General features: G+C 43.7%; 2 protein-coding genes across 7 annotated transcripts in view; one reads left to right on the top strand and one right to left on the bottom strand.

The window, feature by feature from the left end:
- The first annotated feature begins 4 nt into the window (after window positions 1-4).
- On the top strand, window positions 5-21386 carry MED11 (mediator complex subunit 11). Of its 2 annotated transcripts, none has more exons than XM_085888808.1 (3): window positions 5-181; window positions 17923-18053; window positions 21190-21386. In XM_085888808.1, exons 1-3 carry the CDS (start codon window positions 97-99, stop codon window positions 21334-21336), a joined length of 363 nt encoding a protein of 120 aa, XP_085744934.1. In that variant the 5' UTR covers window positions 5-96; the 3' UTR covers window positions 21337-21386. The 2 variants fall into 2 exon arrangements, with proteins under 2 accessions (XP_085744934.1, XP_085744935.1); XM_085888809.1 differs by lacking the exon at window positions 5-181 and adding an exon at window positions 447-588.
- Window positions 21387-21820: 434 nt separating this feature from the next.
- The window catches only part of INPPL1 (inositol polyphosphate phosphatase like 1), a 138870-nt gene continuing 135459 nt past the window's right edge, over window positions 21821-25231 (bottom strand). For 4 of the 5 annotated variants that reach the window (XM_085888790.1, XM_085888787.1, XM_085888788.1 and 1 more), the window contains one exon: window positions 21821-23662. In XM_085888790.1, the coding sequence (XP_085744916.1) occupies window positions 23569-23662 (94 nt within the window). In that variant the 3' untranslated portion in view covers window positions 21821-23568. The remainder of the gene's footprint in view (window positions 23663-25231) is intronic. The other variant, XR_015060169.1, reaches the window with a different exon arrangement.

Raw genomic sequence — 25231 nt, 5'->3', positions numbered from 1 at the left:
TTACCACGGTTGTTCGGCCTAGTTGCATGAGGCCTCGGCTCGGACTCGTTGCATTGTTGTTGTTGTTGTTGTTTAACCGTTCGTGCGCTTCCTCACATGACGGCGTACGGGAGCGCAAACGAGCGGCTGAGAAGTCTGGAGGAGGTGGAGAAGGAGATCGCAAGCATCCTACAGAATGCCGGTAATTTGGTCGTTATTTATGTCCGTTCGGCCTCAGGCCTTAATGCTCGTCCGCAAGGAGAGACGTCTCCTTCATCATATCGGTGTTTGCACATGGTATGGCCGATATAGGACGATAAAACGATCGTCCTGGTGGCTTTTGCAAGCAAGGTGTTGCTCAAGGAGTATTAAATCACCTGCATGGTTTCGTTGCCATGGAAGCGATTACAACCAACATGGCGGCGCGCACGGAATTATGGGATAGTTCTGAAACCCTATCTCGAGTCCAGCATCAAGAAGGGTTTACTGTATACCTTTGACATTCTGTACCAACATTCTGTTAGTTTGGCCAAATACCAATTTTCTTTCCTTACCTTCTGCCGTGCTGGGTGGAGAAAAGATCAATCTCCCGGCGTATGGTCTGTCAAGGTCTGTTTGGGCATCTTCAATATCGGATGGAGAGCCTGGCCTTGAGTAAGCTAGGCCCGTGTGGTTTTTATGACCACCACTGCCCCACATGTTTGCCGTGTCTTGCTCCTCTACCCCCTTTATTATTGAGGGAGTTCATGTGCCGGACTTTGAACAGCAAGCTTTTTTAAAGAATGTCCTTTGACTCATCTGAAATAAACTACATATTATGCAGACAGTGTTATTTAATTATTTGCCAATGGTGGGACTGCACGAAGTTTCAGATTTGCATGTTTCGTGAATGGTGTGGCTTATAATATTGTATACCACTGGTAATATTGTTATGTGGGAAGGTGGGGGAGGGGGGGTCAGGGGGTCCACAGCTAGACTGTTGTAAATGTAGCATGGTCCACGTGTTTCGAGTAAGTTGGATTGCCATGTGTCAGGCAGTGTGATCACTCCTCATTTTTATAAATGCCAAGGTGAGCCAATGAAAAAAGCCAAGAATTCACAAGGTTTGGGAAAAGCGATGATAATAGAAAACCTATACGCCAAGAAAACCTATAGAAAACCAAAACGCCAAGGAGAACAACGAATAGCCAAGATCTTGTGAAAAAAAGCCAAGGAGTGACGGTTACACTGGTGTCAGGGACCTGTCTATCAGAGTAAATCATCTTGTAAACATGCACTGAGAAGGGACTGAGTGTAAACATTAAGGTAGACAGGGTAAGGTTGTAAAATGTCTGACCTGTAAGGTGAGGAATTAGATGTTTCATTGCTCAAGGAGCGGGCAGCCAATCATGGACCTCATGGCAGTAAAGGGCGTCATGGAGGGCGGACCAGAGGACCGGGTGTGGGGAAGAAGCACTGGACAAAGGACGGAGAATCACAGGGGCTGTTGCTGGACTTGCACGGACAGAGTTGGAGCTGAACCTTAAGGCAATGAATAAGCATCTCTCGCCTTACCTCTGCTTGGCCACCATCTTCTTCTCCTGATATTCCACAGCATGTTCTTTTCCTGGTCTTCTACCACATCTTCTTCTCCTGTGTTCCGCCGCATTATTCCTGCCATACTGTCCGTCCCGAGCAGCACTTTGCTTGTGCTAGCGACCTGCATCTAGAAATCGCTTTGTGCCGTCCAAGACCTCGCTTGCCCCATTGTTATTTGTCATGTGAATCGGTATTGTTGGCGCCTTAGCGGGTATATTTATTTATTATCTTGCCAAAACGAAGTTTTTGCAATATATGCTAGTCAGCTTGTATGTTTTTTTTTTTTGTTTTTTTTGTTGTTTGTCTGTAATCACGTATAAAAAATTCTGCAGAGCACAGTTATCATTGGAAATTTTTGTAACTTCGCATATCAGAGGCCTATAGAGGTCCCTTTCAGCGCATAAAATTTTGAAGGTCAAGGTCAAAGGTCAAGGTCACTTGGTCGCAAATCAGAGGAGTCGACGAAACCCTTATTTTTTGAGTAATTTTAATCTAATCATCTCCAAACTTTATGGGAATGTTGTATATGGTCTGGCGCTCAGCTGATTAGTTTTTGGTGGCGATTGGCCTTGACCTTCATGGTTAGCGCCTGAGGTCAAACATATTTGACCCCAAGGTCAGATTTTCAAGTTTTAGGAACCATATCGTGTAGTACCTCAAATTGGACACCTCGACGAGTGCTTTCTAGTTTATTCATTGTACATAAGCTTGCGTGTTCCCTCATCCCTATCTGTGTCCGTTGACTGCTTGGTCCGTACCGTTTATGATAGCGTCTCATCCACCCTCTTCCCTGTACTTTTTATAATAAACACCATTATAATTATAAGAAACATCTTCCCGCCTGTTGCCTGTCGTGCATGTTTCGGCACCCGGTTCAGTTTTTATTTAATGATCCTTGGGGAACGGTAACCGTAAGTTAGAATAACTGAACGCAGTACATAGCATCATTTCTGAAATTCGCGGAGGCATTCATAACACCTCTGGTGCAGAGGCAAACACGTTAGGGAGCCTCAGATATGACAATGCGTTTAAAAGCTGATTTACTTCACTGAGCATCTGTAATCGGAGCATCTGTTGGGAATGAACAATATATGTGGCTCACAAAAAGCAGATCTTGCTGGCCGAAATGGTCAGAGAATATGCAGTTCAGGCACTAATACGCCTACGGATGAAAGGGCCTCAGCTTGATACGACCGATAAGGAGTTCTTTAACCTGGAAAGGGCCATCAAAATATCTCGGCAGATTCACAGTCCATGCTCGTCTGATGGTACTCTTTTGCTTCACCAGAGTGACTGACATCAAACACGTGCTGCAGGACTTTCACTCAAAATTGTTTTCCCTGAGAACTGTGGATAGGGTTACTCCAAATGAGATGATTGACTCTCTCCTGTCCCTTTCTTAGGATCACCCATATCAATTTAACTCTGACCTTTCTCTTGAGGATCTCACTACAGCACTAAAGGAACTTGAATATATGAAGGCTCCATAAGTTGTTGGACTCCATGCTGAATTCCATGAAGCTTTTTGGGTCCTTCTCTCCTGGAGGTGTTTCGGGTTTAGAGCCTAAGATCGTGGTGAATTACCCAAGAGTTGGGGGAGAGCCGTCTTGTGTCTCCTCTCCCAAGAAGGTTATTTGTAGAAGATTACAAATTAGCAGCCAGTGTCTTTGTTTCACATGGACGATAAAATCATGTTAAAAGTGCTTGCATGCTTGAAGAATGTCATTTATTTTCTGATTGCCATTGATCAAGCTTATTGTATACCAGAGCGATCTATCTATGACAGTATTGTTACGGATCTGGTGTGGGGAGTAAAATGGCATAGATTAGAATAAGTATGTCCTCGTGCATGTCAGCACAAGCGTGTTGTAACTCCTTGTGGCAGATAAAATGTGTCACAGCAAATGCTCATGAGTTCTTGACCTTTTCTGCACAAATGTCTGTTTCTAAGCCTTGTCCTCTTCCCCCACCCCCAATTGTGCATGACCAATGGCACAATTGCAGGGGTCAGCGGAGGTACACCAAACAGCCAAGGACATGCAGAACGACAGGATGTCTGATGACACCGCCCAATGGCTGCATCTCACTAGCATGTTCAACGATCCTGCCAGAGTGAATAAAAGTGTAAATGGAGCATGAGTCTGTCTCTGTCTCTGTCTCTGTCTCTGTCTCTGTCTCTGTCTCTGTCTCTGTCTCTGTCTCTGTCTCTGTCTCTGTCTCTCTCTCTCTCTCTCTCTCTCTCTCTCTCTCTCTCTCTCTCTCTCTCTCTCTCTCTCTCTCTCTCTCTCTCTCTCTCTCTCTCTCTCTCTCTCTCTCATTGGACTCTCTGGTGCCACTAAGTCTCTCTCTGTGTCGCTGGCACTATCTCTGTCTCTGGTGTTCCTGCTCAGCTGTGGTGGTGTTGCGCAGCTCTCGGGTGGTTCCCTCTCGTTCTCCCTCCCTGGTTGGTGTGCAGAGTGTGTGGAACACAGCGTGAGGACAAGCCTGCACAGCCGCCGCAACCGTCCCCCCCCCCCCCACCGTGTGGCGATCCTTTCTATGCGGACACCCCAGACCCCGGGGAGACACATACCAACATATAAGGGATTCCTAACGTAGTTGTATCCGGAGCAATTTTGTTCAGCTAAATTACCCCTACCCCTTGTATCACTGGAAGGGAAAGATCCCTCCCCCTTGAAAGAGCCATGCCATGAACCACACAAATGCATCCAACAACACTTCAGTGGCATATACTGAACACAATATGCTCTTTAGTGAAGATTTGGCCTCTCTATCTCCTGCTGTGTTGTGTTCACCCCGAAGGGAACGGTTAGGTTATTTGTTTAAGTTCGTCGTGGTTCTGAGGATGTGATTTTTTTATTTTATTTTAGTTTTCATTTGAGACCGTTAGTGGCAGTCTTCCTCTCCACCCCATTTTGTGAAATAAATCCCTTTTTTAATGACAACTTATGTGGTCATCGGCCACAGAGCTCCCTAGCGCAAAGCAAATTGGTAGATTAACCCGTTGGATGGACAGTTTGGATCCACACATTAAAGAACCTCCGTTAACTGATTGTTTGACTGCTTGCCTGGCTAATGCTGTCAAGCAAATTCGTTGCAGTTGTTTTTGAGATGCCAATTCTTGCCCAAATTACATGGCTGGATGCGGAGACCTTCTTGTCCCCTACCTGCTCGGTAGAATGCCAGTCTTGAAGACCCATGACTCTTACACCATTCAATATTTTTATGGTAAGAGATTTAAATGAGGATATACCGAACACGATATGCTCTTTAGCGCAGCAGATTTGATCTCGGCGTGAATATCAGACCCATAGCTCTGTCTTCGCCATGCCACTGAGCTACCAACTCTGTCCTTGCCATGCCACCAAGCTACCAGCAGCCCTTCCCTCATCATCCCTGCAGCCAATCTGAGTGGCTGGATCATGAAAGGCAGACTTGAGAAGTGACAGGAGCCAGGGCGATAAGATGCCTGGCAGAGCAGTTCAGAAGGAGTTCTGAGCGTTAGTTCCGAGTGTCAGTTCAGCTCTTGGAGTTCAGTGGAGAGTCAGCTCGAAGTTCAGCAAAAGCAGTCCTCGGAGTTGGTTGGTCGATCGAGCGGAGGTGGTGATCGAGTGAGGAGTTTGAGAGTCTGAGGTGGGCCACGCCAAGCACCATGTCTGAGAAACACTGCAGAACGCATGTTGAGAGAGCCGAGTGGAGCGGGTGTGCAGACGCAGGCTTCCAGGTGTGATTACTACCTCTTTAATGACATTACTTTCTATGCTGATTTTGTCAAAACCAACCATAAATTATTGAGCATTAACAGTCATTCTCCTCAGAGCTAACTCCTCTCCCGACACGACTTGCACCTTCCATCGCACGCAACTAATTGACTTGACCTGGTTTGGCGGATTGTCAACCGAGTCCACAAGAGTTCCCTTCAGGATTTGCAACCGCACACACCACACATCTCACCTGCACCTCTCACCCACTCACACCACATTCCTTGTTCGTTTTTATGTGAGCCGTCCAGTTCACATACGGGTGAGGTTGTGTTCAACACCATACCCCACCCACTTCGCGTCTCCATCAGTCTTCCTTATCTCCTTTTCTCGGAATGCTTGGGTTGCCTGAGTATGTAGAAAGTTGTAATATGGGCAAGTCCAATAGAAAGTTGTGATATGCTTGGTGGTGGCTTAATGGTTAGGGTGGTGGGCTTTGGATCCTAGGGTCCTGAGTTCAAATCCCACTCAGCTGTTGAATTAATACCAGGTGGGGTTGACTTTGCCTGCTTTGCCTGTCATCCTTCCGAGGTCGGAAAAATGAGTGCCAGCTTGGTGCTATCCTCTATCGGAGTGGTGACCTGTCCAGGATTGTGCCCAGTAGCTTAGGAGAGTGCTTTGGCAGCACCAATGCTCTGCACAGGGTATGGTCCCAATGTATTTGCATGAGACCTGTCCTCCACACATGATCCAGTTTAAGGCAGACTAAACAATATGGGATCATTCAATTTGTGATTAGGGGTGTAACTTTCTTTTGAAGAAGATATGAGTTTTTGTTCATCATTATTTCAGGCACCTCTAAGTTTCTGGTTTTGCAATGAAACATACTGGAATATATATTTCCCTTTTACACAATATTATTACCTTCTTCTATTACCTTGTCTAAGTGGAAGTAGTCCATATTATAACTACGTTGGCAGATTTGATATTTTCATTTTCGTTGATAAATGTTTACATCTACATATAATTACTTCTGTTGAATGTGCAAAAGCCCTGAGGTCCTGAGACAAATTACTCTCTGCAAATTATTTTGTTTATTTTCATTCCTTGTACACACACTAAAACAGATCTGTCCTACGTGTCCTGTCCGGGTTTAATCATTCTATAAAGTATATTTTTTGTGTATGTCCGCAATAAAGTTGTGCATTACATTTTCTTCAGAAGTACTTGTAAACCATGGTTAATATGATTCTAATTTAAAATCATTTTGCATTTTAATACTAAAATAATCAGTTCAATTTGTTTCACACCCCACTACTTGAATTGTTTTCTAATCGTTGAATGTTGGATCTTTGTGTCACAATATGCTCAAGCCTGTTGATTGCGTTATGAAAGGCAATTTACACCAACAATGTACGTATCGCATGTAAAGCCGATGGAGAATTTTGTCCCATATGTAACGCGTCCTTCGTTAACACTAATTAATCTCTCTTGACGACTATGGATCTTTTCTGTAAGAGAATTTGTGATGAGTTATGCAAGTGTTTCAACTTTCTCCACTGAAAATCCTGGTGAATGATAAAATACTTTCAGAGAACTTTGGACTTGAACATTTTTTTTGAAAAATCGTGTTTCTTGTGGTCCCATACGTAATGCACCATGTTTTCTTTAATTACATAATCATCCCAAGGACTAACGACATATAAGCTCTTGTGCGTATTCTCCTTGGAGATGACCAACATTAGAAAAAAAATCACTGAAATCAACGAGTATCTTAATTGCTTTTCAGAGGGTTAAACTTTCTGAATGTCTCATACGTAACGTGTGTGAATTATTGGACTTGCCCATAAGATGATTGACTAAGAGGGCTTATGTGCTTAGGGGTAAGAACTTTCTTGTGTAACACTGCCTGCTTATAAATGCATGCCTTTGCTAAAACCTCTATAAACCATTTTCCAACCTGCGCGATCATCTCTTTCCATTAGTTAGACAAGTGTAATAGTGACGGGAATTCAGCCCTGCCATTTCGTTATGGTGAGACAATTACGGTATCGCTTGGCCATTTTGAATGACAGAAGTGGAGCGCTGGGGAAGCACTGGGGGTGATTCATTTGCCTGGGAGGTGAAGCGGGATTTGGACGCTGGACCCTACCTAAATTGAGCATCGCAGGTGTCTGTGGTTGCTTAGCAACCCGTAGTGCCGCTGAGTTATCTGTGGTTTGTCTGCTTCAGGGTCATTAGCCAGGAAGTGGGTCCAAGTACTCCCCTTGCGACCACGACCCTCAAACCAGTAGCAGTATTACTGCTGGAGTTAACAGTGTCAGATGTAATGTAGCCTTCCTTGTATCGATGGCTACCTGCCACTTATATTTCCTTAAGAGATGGTGTTCATTGAACGAGAACATTGAGTAGTGTCATGAGGGTGATCATCCGTACTTTTTTTATTTTTTGATATTGGGTATAATGTGGTGTATAAGGAGGCAGTGTTTCCACATATGTTCTTTCTTGAGCTTTCAATTACTCAATGACAGTGTGTTCTCTTCAGTAATTATTTCTGCATGTTACACCTTCTGGGGAAAGGGGCAATTTATAAGATTTGTTTGGAACTGTATCTACCTGGCTTAATGCGGAGTCCTTAAGGAATTGATGGAAGCAGTCCTTACCTGCAGGAGCATTTATCGCTCTGTTTTGGAATGTAATGTGTAAGCTTCTGGCTGTTGGTCATGTGAGAGATCTCCAGTGGAGAGTAGCCCATGGGGCTGTGACCATGCTGTCATTGATTCATAAATTGAATTCTTCCTCATCTGTAAAATGAGCTTTTTGTGATGTAAGGGAAGACACATTATGCTTACATTAGCTGTACAAGACTGTATCTATTTTTTCTGTTGCTTCGTTGTAATTTTGGAAATTCAACTTTGTTACCCTGTGCACACGAATTGAAAAACGGGGTTCAGCAATTGGTTCATTCTGTCCGTCTGTCTACAAACATCAATTTATGATCGAGGAACAAGTTAATTTCAACCGAGTGTTATATTTTGAATACAAATCGGAAAACAAACCTGGAGTTTCACAGTACTTTGGCTTTCAATTTGTCCCGGTCACACGTACGCAGAGAGGAGTGAGATAATTTTTATTACTCTGTCTGCTTGTCTACAACCTTTAAAATCTTGATTTTATTTAAATTGAATTCTATACTTGAACACTAAAGAGCACAAATCACCTTTTTCACACTTTCAACCCCCTTTCATTTAGCAGTACTTCGACAAAATATTGTGGCATTTTACGTCATCATGACCAATCAAATTTGCCGCTTGTAGACTCCGCCCATGTCCTTGTTTCTCAAGACAGCATGGGGTAAGGTGTTCAATGAACTCAAGTTTTTTTTTTTTCCGGTTTCAGTGTTCATTTATGGGTTTGCATACCTCACTTCGAAAGAAAAAAACCAGTACGTTTGCTTTTGCATTCTTTACTTGGCTTTGCCAACTTGGCAACTTACAAAAACAGGAAATCCAGATTAGTGATTGGCAGACATGAAAGTTTACTGTTTTGCTTGTTAAGGGATGATATCTGTACGTATGAAGTTAGAGCATGCATATCATATTGATATTGGTAGCTGTCATGTGTTGAAAAAAATTATGGTGCATTGATAGTGGTTGTGCAGCCCGGTGTGTACCCCGGTCAGAATAGGTACACCGTATCCCTGCGTGTCGTAAAAGGCGACTAAAAGGGTTTTTTTTTTTTTTTTTTTTTTTTTTTTTTTTTTTTTGTATACCTTGGTCGAGGCTCGTATGAGAGCTAACACACAACTCACAGCAAGGAGGCATGAGACAAGAGGGGTGGGAGTGGAAGGGACAAAACATTGGGGAACAGACACAGGTGAACTGTAGAAGGGAGAGGGATGGGGATGGGACGGGGAACATGGCGAGGAGAAGATGGACATTACAGGGACTTTCAGGAAGGAAAGCAGGAGAATTGAAGGAAGTGGGCTTGGGTGGATTATCGGGGGTAGAAAAGATCGAGGATTTGGATGGGGGAAGATAAGAGGTGGTGGTGAACAGCTGTTTTGAAAGCCTGGAGGGAAGAATGGGAAAGAATAGAGTGAGGAAGTTTATTCCAAAGGCGGGAAAAAAGAGGAATGAAAGAGTGAAGATGAGCAGTGATTCGTGATTTTGGTAGTTTTACCAGAAGGGGGTTGTTGGCGGACCTTGAGCGCCCTGTGGAAATGTGGTTGGGACAAATCGCAGAGAGAGCAGGGGGGCAAGGCTGGAGAGGAGTCGGTAGAAGACAGAAAGACCACCGACCAACCTGCGGTGATTGAGTGAGAGGCCCAAAGACTCAGCTTCATTGCGGGAGATGCCGATGATCTTAAAAGCCCTGGTTTCGACAGCGTGAAGTCGAGAAAGGTGGGAGGCAGGAGCACCAGCCCAGAGGGGAGAGCAGTACTCCATCAGGCTACGGACAAAAGCTTTGTAAGTAGTCAGGAGCTCAAGAGGGCCGAGGAAGGACTTTGCACGACGGAGGATTCCCAGTCGGCGACTGGCTTTTGAGGCAAGGTTGGAAATGTGACTTTCCCAGGAAAGGTCATGGCAGATAGTGAGACCCAGAAGCTTGAAAGAAAAGACTTCTTCCAGAGGATTGTTGAGAAAGTGGATGGGGGGTTTTGTAAACGGTCCTTTCGAAGAGACATAGTGAGAGTGTGAGATTTGTGTGGATTGAAAGACATGTTCCACGTGTTGGACCAGTTTGTGATTTTATCCAGATCTGCAGTGAGCGAAGAAGCTGCTGCTTGCCGGTCTGAGGGATGACAGATGGTACGGCAGAGGGTGGAGTCGTCGGCAAAGAGAAATAGAGGATTTTCCAGAGAGTCCGAGAGATCATTGATGAAAACCAGAAAAAGAACAGGGCCCAGAACGCTACCTTGAGGAACTCCAGCCTGCACAGGAAGAGGGGATGAAAGAACTCCGTTTAGGGCCACACGTTGACTGCGACAGGAGAGGAAGTCTGCGAGCCATGAGTGGAGATGGCCTTGAATACCATGGGAAGAGAGTTTGGTGAGTAGGGCAGGGTGCCAGACTGTGTCAAAAGCACGTGATATGTCCAGGGATACGGCTCGGATTTCCTGTCTGGCATTGAGGACCTCCATCCATTGATGGGAGAGCAGTAGCAGCATATCCAGGGTAGAGTGACCTGGTCTGAAACCAAATTGATGATTGGAAATCAAGCCATTGGAGAAGAGGAAGGATTTCATGTCTGAAGCAATGATGGATTCCATAACCTTGCTGATGATTGGGAGAAGGCTGATTGGTCTGTAGTTACAGGGATCTGTTTTTGCACCTTTTTTATGCAGGGCAGTGATGTTAGCAGATTTCCAAGCAGATGGCAGATGACCTTGGGAAAATGAGAGGGTGAATAGAACAGAGAGAGGGTGAGCAAGAGCAGAAGAGCAGGCTTTGAGGACACGTGGGCTGATGCCGTCTGGACCGGTTGCAGAATCTGACTCGAGGTTTGAAAGCAAGCTCTCCACCTTGTCAGGAGAAAAGGATACAGAGTCCAGGGACAGTTGGGTGCGACTGGGTAAAGTGGGTAGAGATAGTGATGGGTTTGGGACACAAGATTTAGCTGCAAACACCGAGTTTAGACATTCAGCTTTATCACGTGTGGAATCAGCAGTGCGGCCATTTGAGGTAAGGGAGGGGATGGAGGGGGAACATACACCAGAAACAGATTTGATTAAACGCCACCAGGATTTTGAGGAGGGAGAGAGGTTTGAGAGTTCAGACTTGAGATGAGAAAGATGTTGTTTTCTGGCTCTCCTGAGGGTAGATACACACTTGTTCCGAGCTTTGTGGAAAGAACTGAGATTGCCCTCAGTTGGGTTTGCTTTCCATGAGGCAAAGGCAAGTTGTTTCAGGACAACTGCCTCACCACAAGCTTCAGTAAACCAAGGGCGGGAGGAAGGGTAAGACAACTGAACACGAGAGGGGATAAATCTGTGCATGAGGGAGAGCAAGTTTCTTTGAAAGAATTCCCAGGATGAGTTGATGTTTGAGAAAGTAGTGATAGGAGACCAGTCTGTAAGTTTGATGGCTGCTCGGAGACCCTGCCAGTCGGCTTGAGTGAAATGCCAGACTCGACGGCGGTGAGGTGGTTCTCTGATGACAGCCAGAGAGATGTCCACTTTAACAAGGACGTGGTCAGAAGAACCAATTGGAGCGAAGGAAGAGCAGCAGATATTGTCAGGGAAATTTGTCAAAATCAGATCCAGAAGAGATGGAGTACCATTGGTTGAGATCCGGGTCGGGAAGTTGACCGATTGAGTCAGTCCCAATGAGTCACAGAAAGCTTTTGCTGATGTCCCATGGCAGGTGAGAGAGGTACCCACACCTAGCCAACTGGCGTGATGACAATTGAAGTCGCCACATAAGAGGAAGAGAGAGTTTGGATGAGAAGATAGAAGATGGTCCATGTTTTCGGAGAGTGAGGTGTAGATGGAGTCATCACTGTTCGGTGGACGGTACAGTACACATATAAACATGAGGTGGGAGTGGAGGGGAAGCCGAAGCCAGAGGTATTCCTGGGGGTGTGGGGGAGTGAGAGCAGTGCAGGGAGAGTGAGGAATAGAGTCTTTGATGAAGAGAGCAACACCTCCACCAGGACGAGGCTCGGTGTGTACCCCGGTCAGAATAGGTACACCGTATCCCTGCGTGTCGTAAAAGGCGACTAAAAGGGTTGGCGTCAGGAAGGGCATCCGGCCATAAAAACATTGCCTCAAAAGGAAACCATGATGAGTACAACTGATGGGCAGGGTACAGCCCGAAGTACCCCGTGGGGGTCCTCACCCCCTCTCGTTAAAACTCAAGGTGGGGAACCCGATCGAAGCAAGGGAGGAAATTTTTCCATTTATGATGACCAATCGTCTGATGCCCCACGTGGAGATCGGTTTCTGAGGTTTGGTACATGGAATGTAGGGACAATGACAGGGAGATCTGGAGAAGTGGTTGAAACATTGGTCAGAAGAAGAGTGGACATATGTTGTGTGCAGGAGACACGGTGGAAGGGAAGTGGTGTGAGAATGGTGAAGGGAAGGCAGGGGCAGAAGTACAAGTTTATGTGGCAAGGGTGCCCGGAAGGCGTGCATGGTGTTGGTGTCATGTTTTCTGAGGAGTTTGTAGACAGTGTAGTGAGTGTGACTAGAGTGAGTGAAAGGTTGATGATGGTGAGAATTGTGATCGGAAATCTCTTGGTGAACGTCATCTCGGGATATTCCCCGCAGGTCGGTCGAAGCGATGAAGAGAAGAACATGTTCTGGTGTGCGATGGAGAAGTTGATGGAAAATGTGAAAGATGAGGAAGTTGTTGTGGTTGGAGGAGACTTGAATGGACATGTGGGAAGGAGTCCAGACTGTTTTGAGGGAGTCCATGGGGGTTATGGATATGGTGTGAGAAATGGAGAAGGTGAAAGGATCTTGGAGTTTGCTGATGGAGCTGATTTGTTGCTCTGTAATACTCAATTCCAGAAAGCGAATAATAAGCTTATTACATACACGTCAGGTGGGTTGACGACAACCATTGACTACCTGATGGTGCGTCAGCGAGATAGGGGAAACCTCCGGGACACAAAGGTGATCCCAGGGGAGGAGACTGTTTCGCAGCACCACCTGGTTGTCTGCGATATAAGGGTGAAAGGTGCGCGGAGAATTCGGCGGGTGAAGTACCAACCGAGGATGAAGGTGTGGAGGTTGAAAGAGGTGACAGTGAAGGAAGCATTAAGAGAGAGGCTGAGTATGGTTGAAGATGATGTGGTTGAACTTGAAAGTGGTTGGATGTCAATGAAAGATAGTCTATTGGGAGCCGTTGGTGAGGTATGTGGATGGACAAAAGGACCACCGAGGCACTCGGAAACATGGTGGTGGGATGATGAAGTTGGAAAGACGATTGAAGAGAAGAGGAAGAAATTCAAGGAATGGCAAAAGGCAAAGGATACGGTGGAAGAAGAGGCAGCACATAAAAGTTATAAGGAAGCCAAGAAGGCTGCAAAGAAAGAGGTTGCAAAGGCGCAGGAGGCCCATAGGAAAATGTTTGGAGAATGCTTGGATTCGGAGGAGGGTAAGAGAGCGGTATTCAGGATTGCAAAGCAGATAGCGAGAGAGAGATTTGATGTGACGGGGGTGAGTTGCTTGAAGGATGAAGTGGGACAAATCGTTGTGGATTCAGATGGAATTAAAGGAAGATGGAAGAGATATATGGAAAGGCTGTTGAATGTAGAAAATGAATGGGATAGAAACATCGAGAGTAACCCAGTTTTAGGACCAGCAGAGAGGATAACTGAGAAGGAAGTTGAGGAAGCTATAAGAGCAATGAAGAGTAGAAAAGCAGGAGGACCGACGGGAGTTGTGGGAGATATGTTGAAGGCAGCGGGAAGTTGGGGTGTGAAGAGAATGACAGAGATCTGTAACTGGTGGTGAAAGAAGGCCGCATTCCAGTGGATTGGGAACTGAGTACCCTCGTCCCTCTGTACAAGGGGAAAGGTGACCCTCTGGACTGTGGCTCCTATAGAGCAATAAAGTTATTGGAGCATGGAATGAAGGTATTGGAAAGGGTGTTGGAGAAGAGGATAAGGAAGAAGGTAAAGATTGACGAAATGCAGTTTGGATTTGTGCCAGGAAGAGGAACGACAGATGCAATTTTTATTGTAAGGCAGTTGCAGGAGAAGTACATGGAGAAGAGGAAGAAGTTGTTTTTTGGGTTTGTTGATCTGGAGAAAGCATTTGATAGGGTCCCACGCGAAGTAATGGCATGGGCATTGAGGAAGTTAGGAGTGGAGGAATGGTTGATCAGAGTAGTGATGGCCATGTACGAGAGAGCACGCACAGCTGTAAGGACGAAGGATGGGAACAGTGGTGAGTTTGAGGTGAGGGTAGGAGTGCACCAGGGGTCGGTACTAAGTCCACTTCTATTTGTAGTTGTGATGGAGGTGCTGGCTCGGAGGGTAAAGGAGGGTTTACCGTGGGAGCTGCTGTATGCAGATGATCTGGTGTTGATTGCAGAGAGTATGGATGGACTGAAGGAGAAGATGAACAAGTGGAAGGAATGTATGGAGGCAAAAGGTTTGAAGGTGAATATCGGAAAGACGAAGGTGATGGCAAGTGGTAAAGCATGTGGTGAGGTGGAAAGGACTGGGAAGTGGCCGTGTGCTGTGTGCAGGAAGGGTGTCAGAGTGAACTCCGTTCAGTGTACAATGTGTGCTGAATGGGTTCATCGAAAATGTTGTGGGGTGAGAGGGTCATTAACCAGTGTGGCAGCTACATTCAAGTGTAAGGTGTGCATCGAGGGAGCAGCAGATGAAGGAATTGTTGAGTTGGATCTTGGAGATGGTGTGAAGCTGGAAGGGGTGAAAACATTTTGCTATCTCGGAGACATGCTGAATGGAGAAGGTGGATCAGACTCTTCGACGGTTGCTCGAGTGAGATGTGCATGGAAGAAGTTTCGGGAACTGAGTGGCGTGCTGACAAAGAGGGGAGTGTCGTTGAAGCTGAAGGGAAAGGTGTATGCTACATGTGTGAGGAGTACGATGATTTATGGGAGTGAGACATGGGTACTGAACATGGAGCAGCAACAAAGGCTGGAAAGGGTGGAAATGCGAATGGTTCGGTGGATGTGTGGAGTATCGTTGAGAGAGAGGAAGACAAATGATGACTTGCGGAAGATGATTGGAATAGAGTCTGTGATGGAAGTTGTGAAGAGAAACAGGTTGAGATGGTTGGGTCATGTGTTGAGGAAGGATGAAAGTGACTGGGTGAGAGGAGTGTTGGAAATGAGTGTAGTCGGAAGTAGAGGACGGGGAAGACCGAGAAAAACTTGGCTAAATGTGGTGGAAGAGGAAATGTGGGCAAGGGGATTAAGAAGGGGAGATGCAGAAAACAGGGTAAAGTGGAGAAGATTGTCATGGGGCCCGCAAGGCTAACCCCTGCTTTAGCGGGGAAAATGGCCTTTAAATGCTTGTGTGTGTGTGTGTGTGTGATAGTGGTTGTGCGAATGTGTGCGTGGAATGAAGTCCATACTTACACGTGTGAAAACGTTTTTTTTTTTTCTGATTTGGGGATGTGATGATATATATATATATATATATATATATATATATATATATATATATATATATATATATATATATATATATATATATATATATTGTTCTTCTTCTTCTTCTTCTTCTTCTTTCGGCTGCTCCCGTTAGGGGTCGCCACAGCGGATCATCCATTATGATCCGCATAGTGATTTGGCACATGTTTTACGCCGGATGCCCTTCCTGACGCAACCCTAGTCGCCTCTTACGACACAGGGATATGGTACACCTATTTTAACCGGGGTATACACCGGCCCAGTATACTGGTACTCATTTCGCCGACCTCGGAAGGATGACAGGCTGAGTCAACCCCCTGGTGTATTAATTCAGTGGCTCAACGGGGCTTGAACTCAGGACCTCTTGGATCCCAAGCCGCTGACCTAACCACTGCACCAACACCAGGCTCGATATATATATATATATATATATATATATATATATATATATATATATATATATATATATATATATATATATATATATATATATATATATATATATATATATATATATATATATATATATATATATATATATATATATATATATATATATATATATATATATATATATATATATATATATATATATATATATATATATATATATTGTTATGGTTGTGGAAATTCACAGAGCACCATATAGGTCCTAAGATCAGTTATGTCGATAAGTCTGCGATCAGATAGATTTCCCCACCGATGTTTAAAGGGAATTATTCGTGTGCAGGGCTATGGTCTTTGAGGTAGCCATTTTTCTTTTGCTGTCGTTATTTTGGACCAACCGCATTTCAACCACCACAACCACCTTCTCCACAATGCCGACCACAACCACCTTCTCCACAATCGCCAACATCCCCACACATAACGAACAACCACCTTCTTCACACAACCACCTCCACAATGCCAACCACAACCACCTTCTCCACAACGCCAACCAAAGCCACCATCTCCTAAACCACATCTCCCCCGATAACCAACAACGAACACCATCGCCTCACCTTCAACTCCACAAACGCCGCCATCTTTGCGCCGGCCATGGCGAGATCGCTGCAAACAGACGCGGGGGTTTCCTCGTTGTGCAGGGACGGTGATTTCACCCACGTCCGCTCTCCTTTGTTGGCGCAAGCATCGATGATCTCTGCCACGTCCGCTCGCTCCGAGCTTTGCTTCGAATTCGGATCAGCAGATCGAAGGGGACGGAGCCAGCGGGGGGGTCAGAGGTGAGGGATCAGAGATCAAACCTCACCTCACAGATCCCACATAGCAGAGTGCCGAGTCAGTCGGTCTGGGTTTGGAGTGGTGTGAAGAGCAAGGTTTGAGTCCAGTGGAGGGCAGTGGAGGTCTGGGTTCGCCGAGGAGACGGGAGCTGGGAGCGCAGCCAAGCCTGCCGTGCCGCACAGAACTGCGCGCTCGTGTGAGGGACGTGGGGAGAGCCAGAGAGTCTGGAGAAGAAAGAAGAAAGAATACCGAAGAAAAAAAAAAAAACCAGGGAGTCTGGAACACTGACGCTAACCATTACCTTGACGTGTTTCGACTTATGAGTAACGTACAAGTAACTTATGTCGACATGTGTCAACGATCGCGTAGCGTGCCTACAACTTATGCCAGCGTATGCGGAATGTGTATCATCCGTCGAGTACGTCGAGAAATTTTGAACATGCTGAAAATTTATCGACGTACTCGGCGTACTACGACGTATGCCAGCGTACTATGACGTATGCCAGCGTGCTCTTAACGTATACAAAACTTACCCATAACTTATTTGACGCGTGCCAGCTTGGTTCGGCAAATTTTTCATACGTCAGCATACGCTGGCTAAAACGTCAAGGTGTGACAGCGGCTTCACACTTCGATGCCTAGTGCGGTTATGATTTGAATCGTCGAGCCGCAGCCTATCAATAGCCTACGCCACGTGATCGTCGGCGATACGCTGCCGCGCGCTATGCATAAGTTAGACTATCGTTGGGCATCGGTTGTGAACGCCGACAACACGCTCAGCATTCGTTGGTATAAGTTATCTATATGTGATTAAAACGTTCTGTGTACGTTACTAATTTTTGTTATGCATACGTCCAACATGTTATTATACGCCCAAAAATAAAAAAAAACATCAATAGTTCAGCGTACGCCAACGTTTTACATACATTTTGATACTTTGCCATACGCTGGCTAAAACGTCAAGGTGTGACAGCGGCTTTAGCAATTGAACCCATGGTATACAACTCAAAGGTAAGTGCTGTCTCACCTTACATTTGAGTGCTGCCCCTTCCTGCCAGATGACCAAGATATCCTGAGTTTTAAACCTGAATATGATTGATTACAGATTAATCAACAAGTTGTTCAAAGTACCAAACCTGACTAATCAGAAATCATAATAAATATATTTTGCTGTTAATCAGTGAGAAAGCTTTGTGACTCATCTTTTTGTAACATCCCCACTAGTTTCGTGGAGATATGTGAATGGTTTCATCACTGAATAATGCAAGGTATCTTCACAGTTTCCACCTCATGCCTGTCATCCTTTTTGTCCTTCTGGCTTTCAGGTTTTGCCATTCAGGAGTTGGCCAAAGACAAACCAGTTGAGAGACAACTCGAACGCTTCTACGCACAGTTTCACAGCAGCCTCAGCCGAGTGGAGACAGAACTCACAGGACACATCCGCTATCTAACACAGGTAAAATTTTAAAACCATATTGGACACCCAGATCAGATCTGAATGGTGATTTACGTCATCACCTACACTATTGTTGAATGGCCTGTCTGCAAGCGTTGTTCGCTCGTGGACATTAGAGATTCCTCATTATATTTTGCGAAGAATAGGCCAGTCAACACCCTTAAAAATTCCAAATTCCTTCCATTAACCAGCCCACATGTGGCTCCACAAAGTCCAACCCTGCATCGGGCCCCTTCAATTAGCTTTCCACTATTAACCACTGGTCCATGGCACGTTCTGAACGAGAGGGGGAGCACTCAGTAGAGTGCAAAACCTCTGCCGCCAATACTGCTAGGTCACTCAAGTGAACCTGATATCCTATTCATTCAATTTGACATCAACAGTGCTCACAGAGTTATAGTTTGCAACTTTCCCTTTTACTTTTAATTTTTACATACTCAATTCATTCGTCATAACTAGATTCCTTGAGACAGAAATTGATTTTACGTGGGTATATCCACCTGAAGTTCCAAAATCAGCCACAATTATAATTTTGGCATGTTTTTTTTTGTTGGAAATTACTTATAACATGTAGAAACTTATAACATGTAGAAACAAAAAAAATTCGAATTTTGTTGAAAAAAAAGTTTCAAAATTTTTTTTTTCTCTAACAATTTTTTTTTGGTGGGGGGGGGGTTAGAAATTACCTAAAACATGTGGAAATGCAAAAAAAAAAAAAATTCAAATATTTTTTCAAAATGGCCGCCATAGCGGCCATATTGGATTTTGGCCCAAGTCCAGAATCTAATGGCATGATCCTTGGACCATACCTAATCCCCCACCAAGTTTCGTCGAAATCCGTCGAGGAGTTTTTCCGTAATACTGTTCACAAACAAACAAACAAACAGAAAGGGGTGAAAACAGTAACCTCCAATCTTTGATGGTGGAGATTAAACATGGCTGGTTGCACTTTTGAAATTGCTGTTATTTAACCTTTTAAAAGTTTAAATTGTGGAAATGTTTCTTGACATTCAGAAAGGTTTGGTGGTCTTTTATTTGCTGACAAGTTATTACTAACAGGGCAAAACAAACCACAAGTAGTGGTACATTCAAAGTATACCGCCCCCATGCCAAATAAATAAATAAACAATCCTCCAGCACGCAACATCGCTGGGACACCTTCGGCGCCCGGCGATGCCGCCTTGTAGGACATCATCAGAATTGGGAGGGAGTGGTGTACAATAATTGATTAATTGCATAATTAAAATAGATAATCGGAAAATAATTAATTTCTTAATCAATTGGCTAATAGCATACCCAAACAACCACTGTTTCATCCGAATCTGTAACTTTTGAAAATCAAGTAATCAAAAATTAAATAATTAATTAATAAATCAAAAATACCCTTTATAGCCAAATCACTTGTTCACAGTCTTGTCCAAATATCAGCTTCCTAGCTCAAATGGTGCTAAGATATTGCCAGGATGAGAAATAAAATAAATAATTAATAAATTGATAATAATTACATAACTAATCAATTAATTGATTAATCAAAAAAAATTTTAAATGCTTTTTTTTGCCAAAGCACATCTTCACTTTTATCCCCAAGTTTCAGTTTCCTCGCTCTAAGGATGGCTGAGATATCGCCCGGACAAACAAGAAAGAAAATAATTAATTGATTAGCTGATTAATCAATAAAATGAAATGTACCCTTTATAGCTCAATCACTTGTTCACTGCTGTGTCCAAATATCAGCTTCCAAGCTCAAAAGGTGCCTGAGATATTGCCCAGATGAGAAATAAAATAAATAAGTAATTAATAAATCAAGAATTATTAACTAATTAATCAATTAATTGATTGATAAAATAATTAAAACACCGTTTTTGCCAAAGCACATCTTCACTTATGTCCCCAAATTTCAGCTTCCTAGCTCCAAGGATGGCTGAGATATCGCCCGGACAAACAAGACAAGCCGGTAGGCGGACATGGGTAGTAGACTACCCAATAGAACCTGACGCGATGGGCCCGTTCGATGAGGAAGGACCTGAGGATTAAGCACAAGAAAATTCATGATTCTAGCTTCAAGGGTTAATGCTGCAGATTGTTTTTTCGTTAAAATACCCCCACATTTAGAGGTTTTTCGGCCGTTGCTAGGCAACGTAGGGGTCCATAGCAACGGTTCTTTCTCACACATAACGAGGACATACCATGAACCTACCATACCAGTTTCATGTATATCTGACTCATAGTCTCTGAGATATAACGAACTTCGTTTTTTTATTGTTTGACCAGGGTTCATTCAAAGTCTATCTTCTCCGACAGTTTTCATAGGATCCGGCTGGAAATTTTTGACAATATGGCTGAATGTACTGCCCACAGTCGCTCGTGGCCCGATTTTTTTGATTTTCGAAAAAATAATTTTTTAATGATTTTTCAAAAATTTCAAAGTCCCTTTGCTAGGCAACGGTGGTGTCCATAGCAACGGTTCTCATTTGCACATAACTAGGTCATGGTATGAACCTACCAACCAAGTTTCATCGAAATCGCCATTGTATTAACTGGAATCGCCATTTTAAATACTGATAATAAGGGTAGAACAAATCTCAATTTTTTTTTTTTTCAACTACATCAACGACCCAAAAATGGACTAAAAATTAAGTACTCCCTTTGGTGCCTGGCGATGACGTCATGCATCGCCCACATATGGAATTGGGAAGGAGCGGTGTACAATAGTTTATACAATATGGTGAAACAGAAACAGGAGTTTATTGGGTCCATCATGACTGTGCCTTATCCACACTCACATACCTTAGGAATTTTACAGTTACTCCCAAACATAATTCAGCTACGTGTGAGCCACCATATGGTAGGAGATCTTTATTGGCCACAACTGAAATGCAGACAGTACAGGCAGATGCTTGTCCATCCAAAGGATGTCAAGCTCAGAAATGCAGCATCTCCTGCCAGCATCCTCTTGAAATGACATTTTGTAGACTCAGACAGACGATATAATGGATCAAAGCCAAACAAGAGTGGCTCACAGCTCAATGGGAAATCAACTCTCACTACAGATATCCTCATGTACCCTAAGCAACATGTGCTTTCTTACTTGGGGATGATAGCAATTTGCTCTCACATGGTGATGTATTGTGTGCAGGTCACAACAGGCCAGCCACATGAGGGCTCAAGTTACGCTCCAAGGAAAGACGCTCTCATGGCCATGCACCGGGTCGAGCACACACGCATCAAACTAGGAGAGCTCGCTCAACTCTGTGAACAGTCCCTCGGACCTGCTCCTCCCTGATCACCCTGTGACACTCAGCCCTTTCGTTTAATAAAAGTTTTCAGAGCAAATGTAACTTTTTTTTTTTTAAAGCAACTTTCAAGCAGGCACAGCTTTGTGTTTTGAAATTCTATCTTTCAATGCTCAGAAATGTTTTCATTCCTCCTCTTAAGTGATTGCTATCCAAATATCACTGTTTTCATTGGATATATTATTCAGTTTCAGGTTTGGTAGTACCTGTAGCCCCCTCATTAATCTATCTTCTGGGATTAAAAGCAAAACGTATGTAGCGTGAGACAGTAAGCACAGACTTAATGGGTTGAATCAGAGAATGTTCAATTCACATTAACCGGTTTGAATCATTTGTCTGTCTTGATCTGTAAAGTAATCTCATAAATCAGAGCAGAGCTTTCCTCCCACCTCAAATCATTTTGAAAATAGAACATGAACCCATTTATCATCATTCCATCAGAAAAAATGAAAATTAAACCACAGTATAGCTTTCTTTCAGTCCAAATATACCTCTTTTATTGCCATTAGTAATTTAAGGATAAAGATAACAAACTTTTTTTTTGCCTCACAAATATATACCATGGCAAATTAAATGCACAGATTTATAAAAAAAAAAGAAAAAAGAAGAAGCATTTTAAACTAATTCACTGTACAGGCCCAAGTGCAGCAAAACATGAGCTTTGGTTCTGGAATTATAATCATGGTCCAAAAATATATATATATGTATATAAAGCCAACCAATTAAAGGCTTCACAGTGGATTTTGCTAAGGATCGGACAAGACCGTTATGGCAGCAAAAAAAAAAACAAACAAAAAAAACAGCAAGGCTTATACCTCGTAGCATTCAGTTGGATCCTGTTTCATTTGGCTCACACAAGCTATACAAACTGCCTGGTTGTTTGTGTGTTCATCCAATACCCATAAGACCAGCTATTCAGCCTGTAACCCAGTGGATTTGCACTGCATTGTCCGTTGAGAAGCTGAATCACTGCAGTCTGTGCCCTCTGGGTAATACTTTTGCCATTACGTAACACTACGCTGTAATATGTGCAATTATTGCAGAATGGTAATTGCAAACCAAGATTTGCCAAGCGTGTGTGTAACACAAAATAGTTTAGGAATGGAAAACAGCTAAATGAAATGTTCTGCAGGAAAAAAAAAGGAAAAGGAAATCGCTTGGTTGGGTACAGAAGACAAGTCCAAGCTTGAAATTTCAACTGTTGTGAATCGAAACTTGAAATTTGTCAAACAACACGTTTTATTCCCTCCAACAAAGCTGGTTTTCTACTTACAAAAAAAGTGCTATGAGGGAAAGATAATTATTTATTATTCCATAGTGCCTAAGGAATGTCAGGATAGCTTGAATGTACGCACACTCGCCTCCGAGATGTCTCGCCTGAGCTTGAATCTCAGCCCAGATATAAACCATCATTCTGGTGTTTCACATGCATGGTTTGGCATCAATGTGTGTACCGTCCCAAGGAAGGATGTTAATATTGGCATCCTCTCTGCCAGCATTAATTGGTGGGCCTGAAAGATACCACTGTGTCCTTCGGAAAGATGAGGCGAGCTGTCTCTGGCACCACGAGCAAATTTCAAAATCTTGCACGCTCGATTCAGTATCCTTCGTCAGAGTGGCGACCCATCCAGGGTCGTCACCCTAGCTGAGAAACGGCTTCGGCAGCACTGGCTCCCTGTATCGAGCATGATGATGATGATAGACTGTGGAGGACATCTGGATATTATATGCTAAACATCTTCAAATAATGGAGTTCTAAAGGAAAAGTGAATCCCACCTGAGTATTGAACAGGCTGGCAACACGCGCTCACAATGTCGTAGGAACCTTGTGTGCTTGCATGGGGGCAGACAGCACATGAGTATTACCAGTTGCAACAAAATCACCCGTTTCTCTTGCAATAAAATAAAACAAACACTTTTACGAATGACATCAATGGGAAATGGGGTTCAAATGCATGTTCGTTTGCTTTTAACGACGTAGAAAGTTTAACAAGCAAATCGCAAAGATGTGCAACGTCTGTTTATGAGAAGGTTCTCTGACCGACTGTTTTTCTGACAGGGGGAGATTACAAGACGTGGGAGCAATCTGCAGCTTACATTTTCATAAGCTACAAAATAGCATCAAAATCTGCAAATGCACCGAACAAATGAGGAACAGATATGGACACGAGTAACATGTAAACGATGGAAGGACAGTTGGCAGTTGCCAGAATGTTCAGGTGTTACTCAGCAATGTTGGGAAGATTGTCCAGGAGTAGACGTTGATGACTGGGTTCCAAAACACCAATCTCATTCAAGTCGTCTTTGGTGAGGTCTCTGCACACAAGACACCATTGAAATAACATTGGTAGATTCCAGGAGTAATATGATGCTGAAATAATTAAAAAGCAAGAGGGGGGAGGGAGGACAATTTGAGCAAACAAGGAGGAAAAATGTGCAAAAGACGATGCAAGAACGATGCTATGTTTTAGCAAGTTTTAACGGCAGGTGAATTCCAATTTATCTGAATGAGATCAGAAAACACTCCGATGCTGGGAAATGACAACTAACTACACCACTCTGGAAACGGTCCCTGGTGAATCCTCATCTATTTATTTCACCATCTTTCATGAAGCACTTCAGTCCCTAAATCTCCTGGGCCTTACACACTAATTGTGAGCCCACCTTGGTATTCATCTCAAAGTTGGATTCAGTGTGCAGACTTTTACATGGACTACGCATTATCACACCACTGGAGGTTGTGTCTGCATGGACTCATAGCATCAGACGAGCTTAGCAGCAAGCTCACCAACTAATGGGTCTTCTCCTCTGGGTTTCATTTACGGACAATACAGCCAATTAACAAACCACTCATTTAACCTGCATATTTACCTCCGCCATCGAAGGTGAAGGAGGTTGTGTTTTCACCCCTTTCTGTTTGTTTGTGTGCAGGATATCTCAAAAAAGTTGTGGACTGCCTCGGATAAAATTTCGTGGACAGGCTTGGGTGTATGACAAGGATGAACTGATTCGATTTTGGTGAAGATCTGGATCTGGATCCGACTACTAGAATTTTTAAAGTGATTCTTCACCATCGAGAGATGGGGCCAAAAACGATATCCAACATGATATTTCAAAAATGTAGTGGGCCCGATATGTTCTCGTGGATCAGGCATTACAGGGTGGAGGTATGCGCTTTACCGAGTGCCCTTCTAGTTCAACATGTATTCCTTCACATTATGTATGTAAAGCCATAAGCTACATCTCTGGGTTATGGACATGAAAAAAAATTGCAGGTATCCTGGAAAAATTCCATACCTTGGGTTTACTGTACAGTTAACACAACCTGCAGTAGATGGAAATGTATAGGAAAAAAATGCTGTGAAGATGTGGATATTGTTATAGGCATGATAGGCCAAATGGCCTTTATAATCTTGTGACTGTGAATCTTCCTACTAACATATAGCTTTGCATATCCTGCCAACCAAGTCTCAAGATACAGCCATCTCACACCAACCAGTGACCTCTTACCACCTTTGTTGTACCTCCGATATCTGTAAATTCCACATTTTTAATTATTTTTTTAAATCTAATACCGCATATATAAAAGCCATTTCGTTTCTGGACCATGTAGGTGCAGACAGACTACTGTGACCCCATTGATTGGACAGCTCACCCAACTCTGCCCACAATTCTAACCTCAATAAATAAATAAATCATGCGGCCACCATTTTGTGAAGCATCATAGGTCGAAGGCCTGAAGCCACTGCCGAGGATGTCAGCCCGTGTCCCAGTGTAATTGGAATTATCCGAGGTATATAACCATGGTATTATATACAGTGCATTTAGAAAGTCTACACCCCTTTCAACATTTTCACCTTTTGTTGACTCATAGCCTGGAATTAA

Source organism: Eptatretus burgeri, chromosome 7 (genome assembly GCF_056783735.1).
Source record: "Eptatretus burgeri isolate ZD-2024b chromosome 7, Ebu_testis_v1, whole genome shotgun sequence".
Classification (NCBI taxonomy): Eukaryota; Metazoa; Chordata; class Myxini; order Myxiniformes; family Myxinidae; genus Eptatretus; species Eptatretus burgeri.
Note: the sequence above shows the minus strand (reverse complement) of the source record. Positions and strands in the feature narration are given on the sequence as shown.

Excerpts from the sequence above, each read along its gene's own strand:
- MED11 (XM_085888808.1), top strand. The coding sequence starts at position 97 with ATGACGGCGTACGGGAGCGCAAACGAGCGGCTGAGAAGTCTGGAGGAG. Across the intron at positions 182-17,922 it reads AAGCATCCTACAGAATGCCG|GTTTTGCCATTCAGGAGTTG; the intron begins GTAATTTGGTCG and ends TCTGGCTTTCAG. Across the intron at positions 18,054-21,189 it reads ACATCCGCTATCTAACACAG|GTCACAACAGGCCAGCCACA; the intron begins GTAAAATTTTAA and ends TATTGTGTGCAG.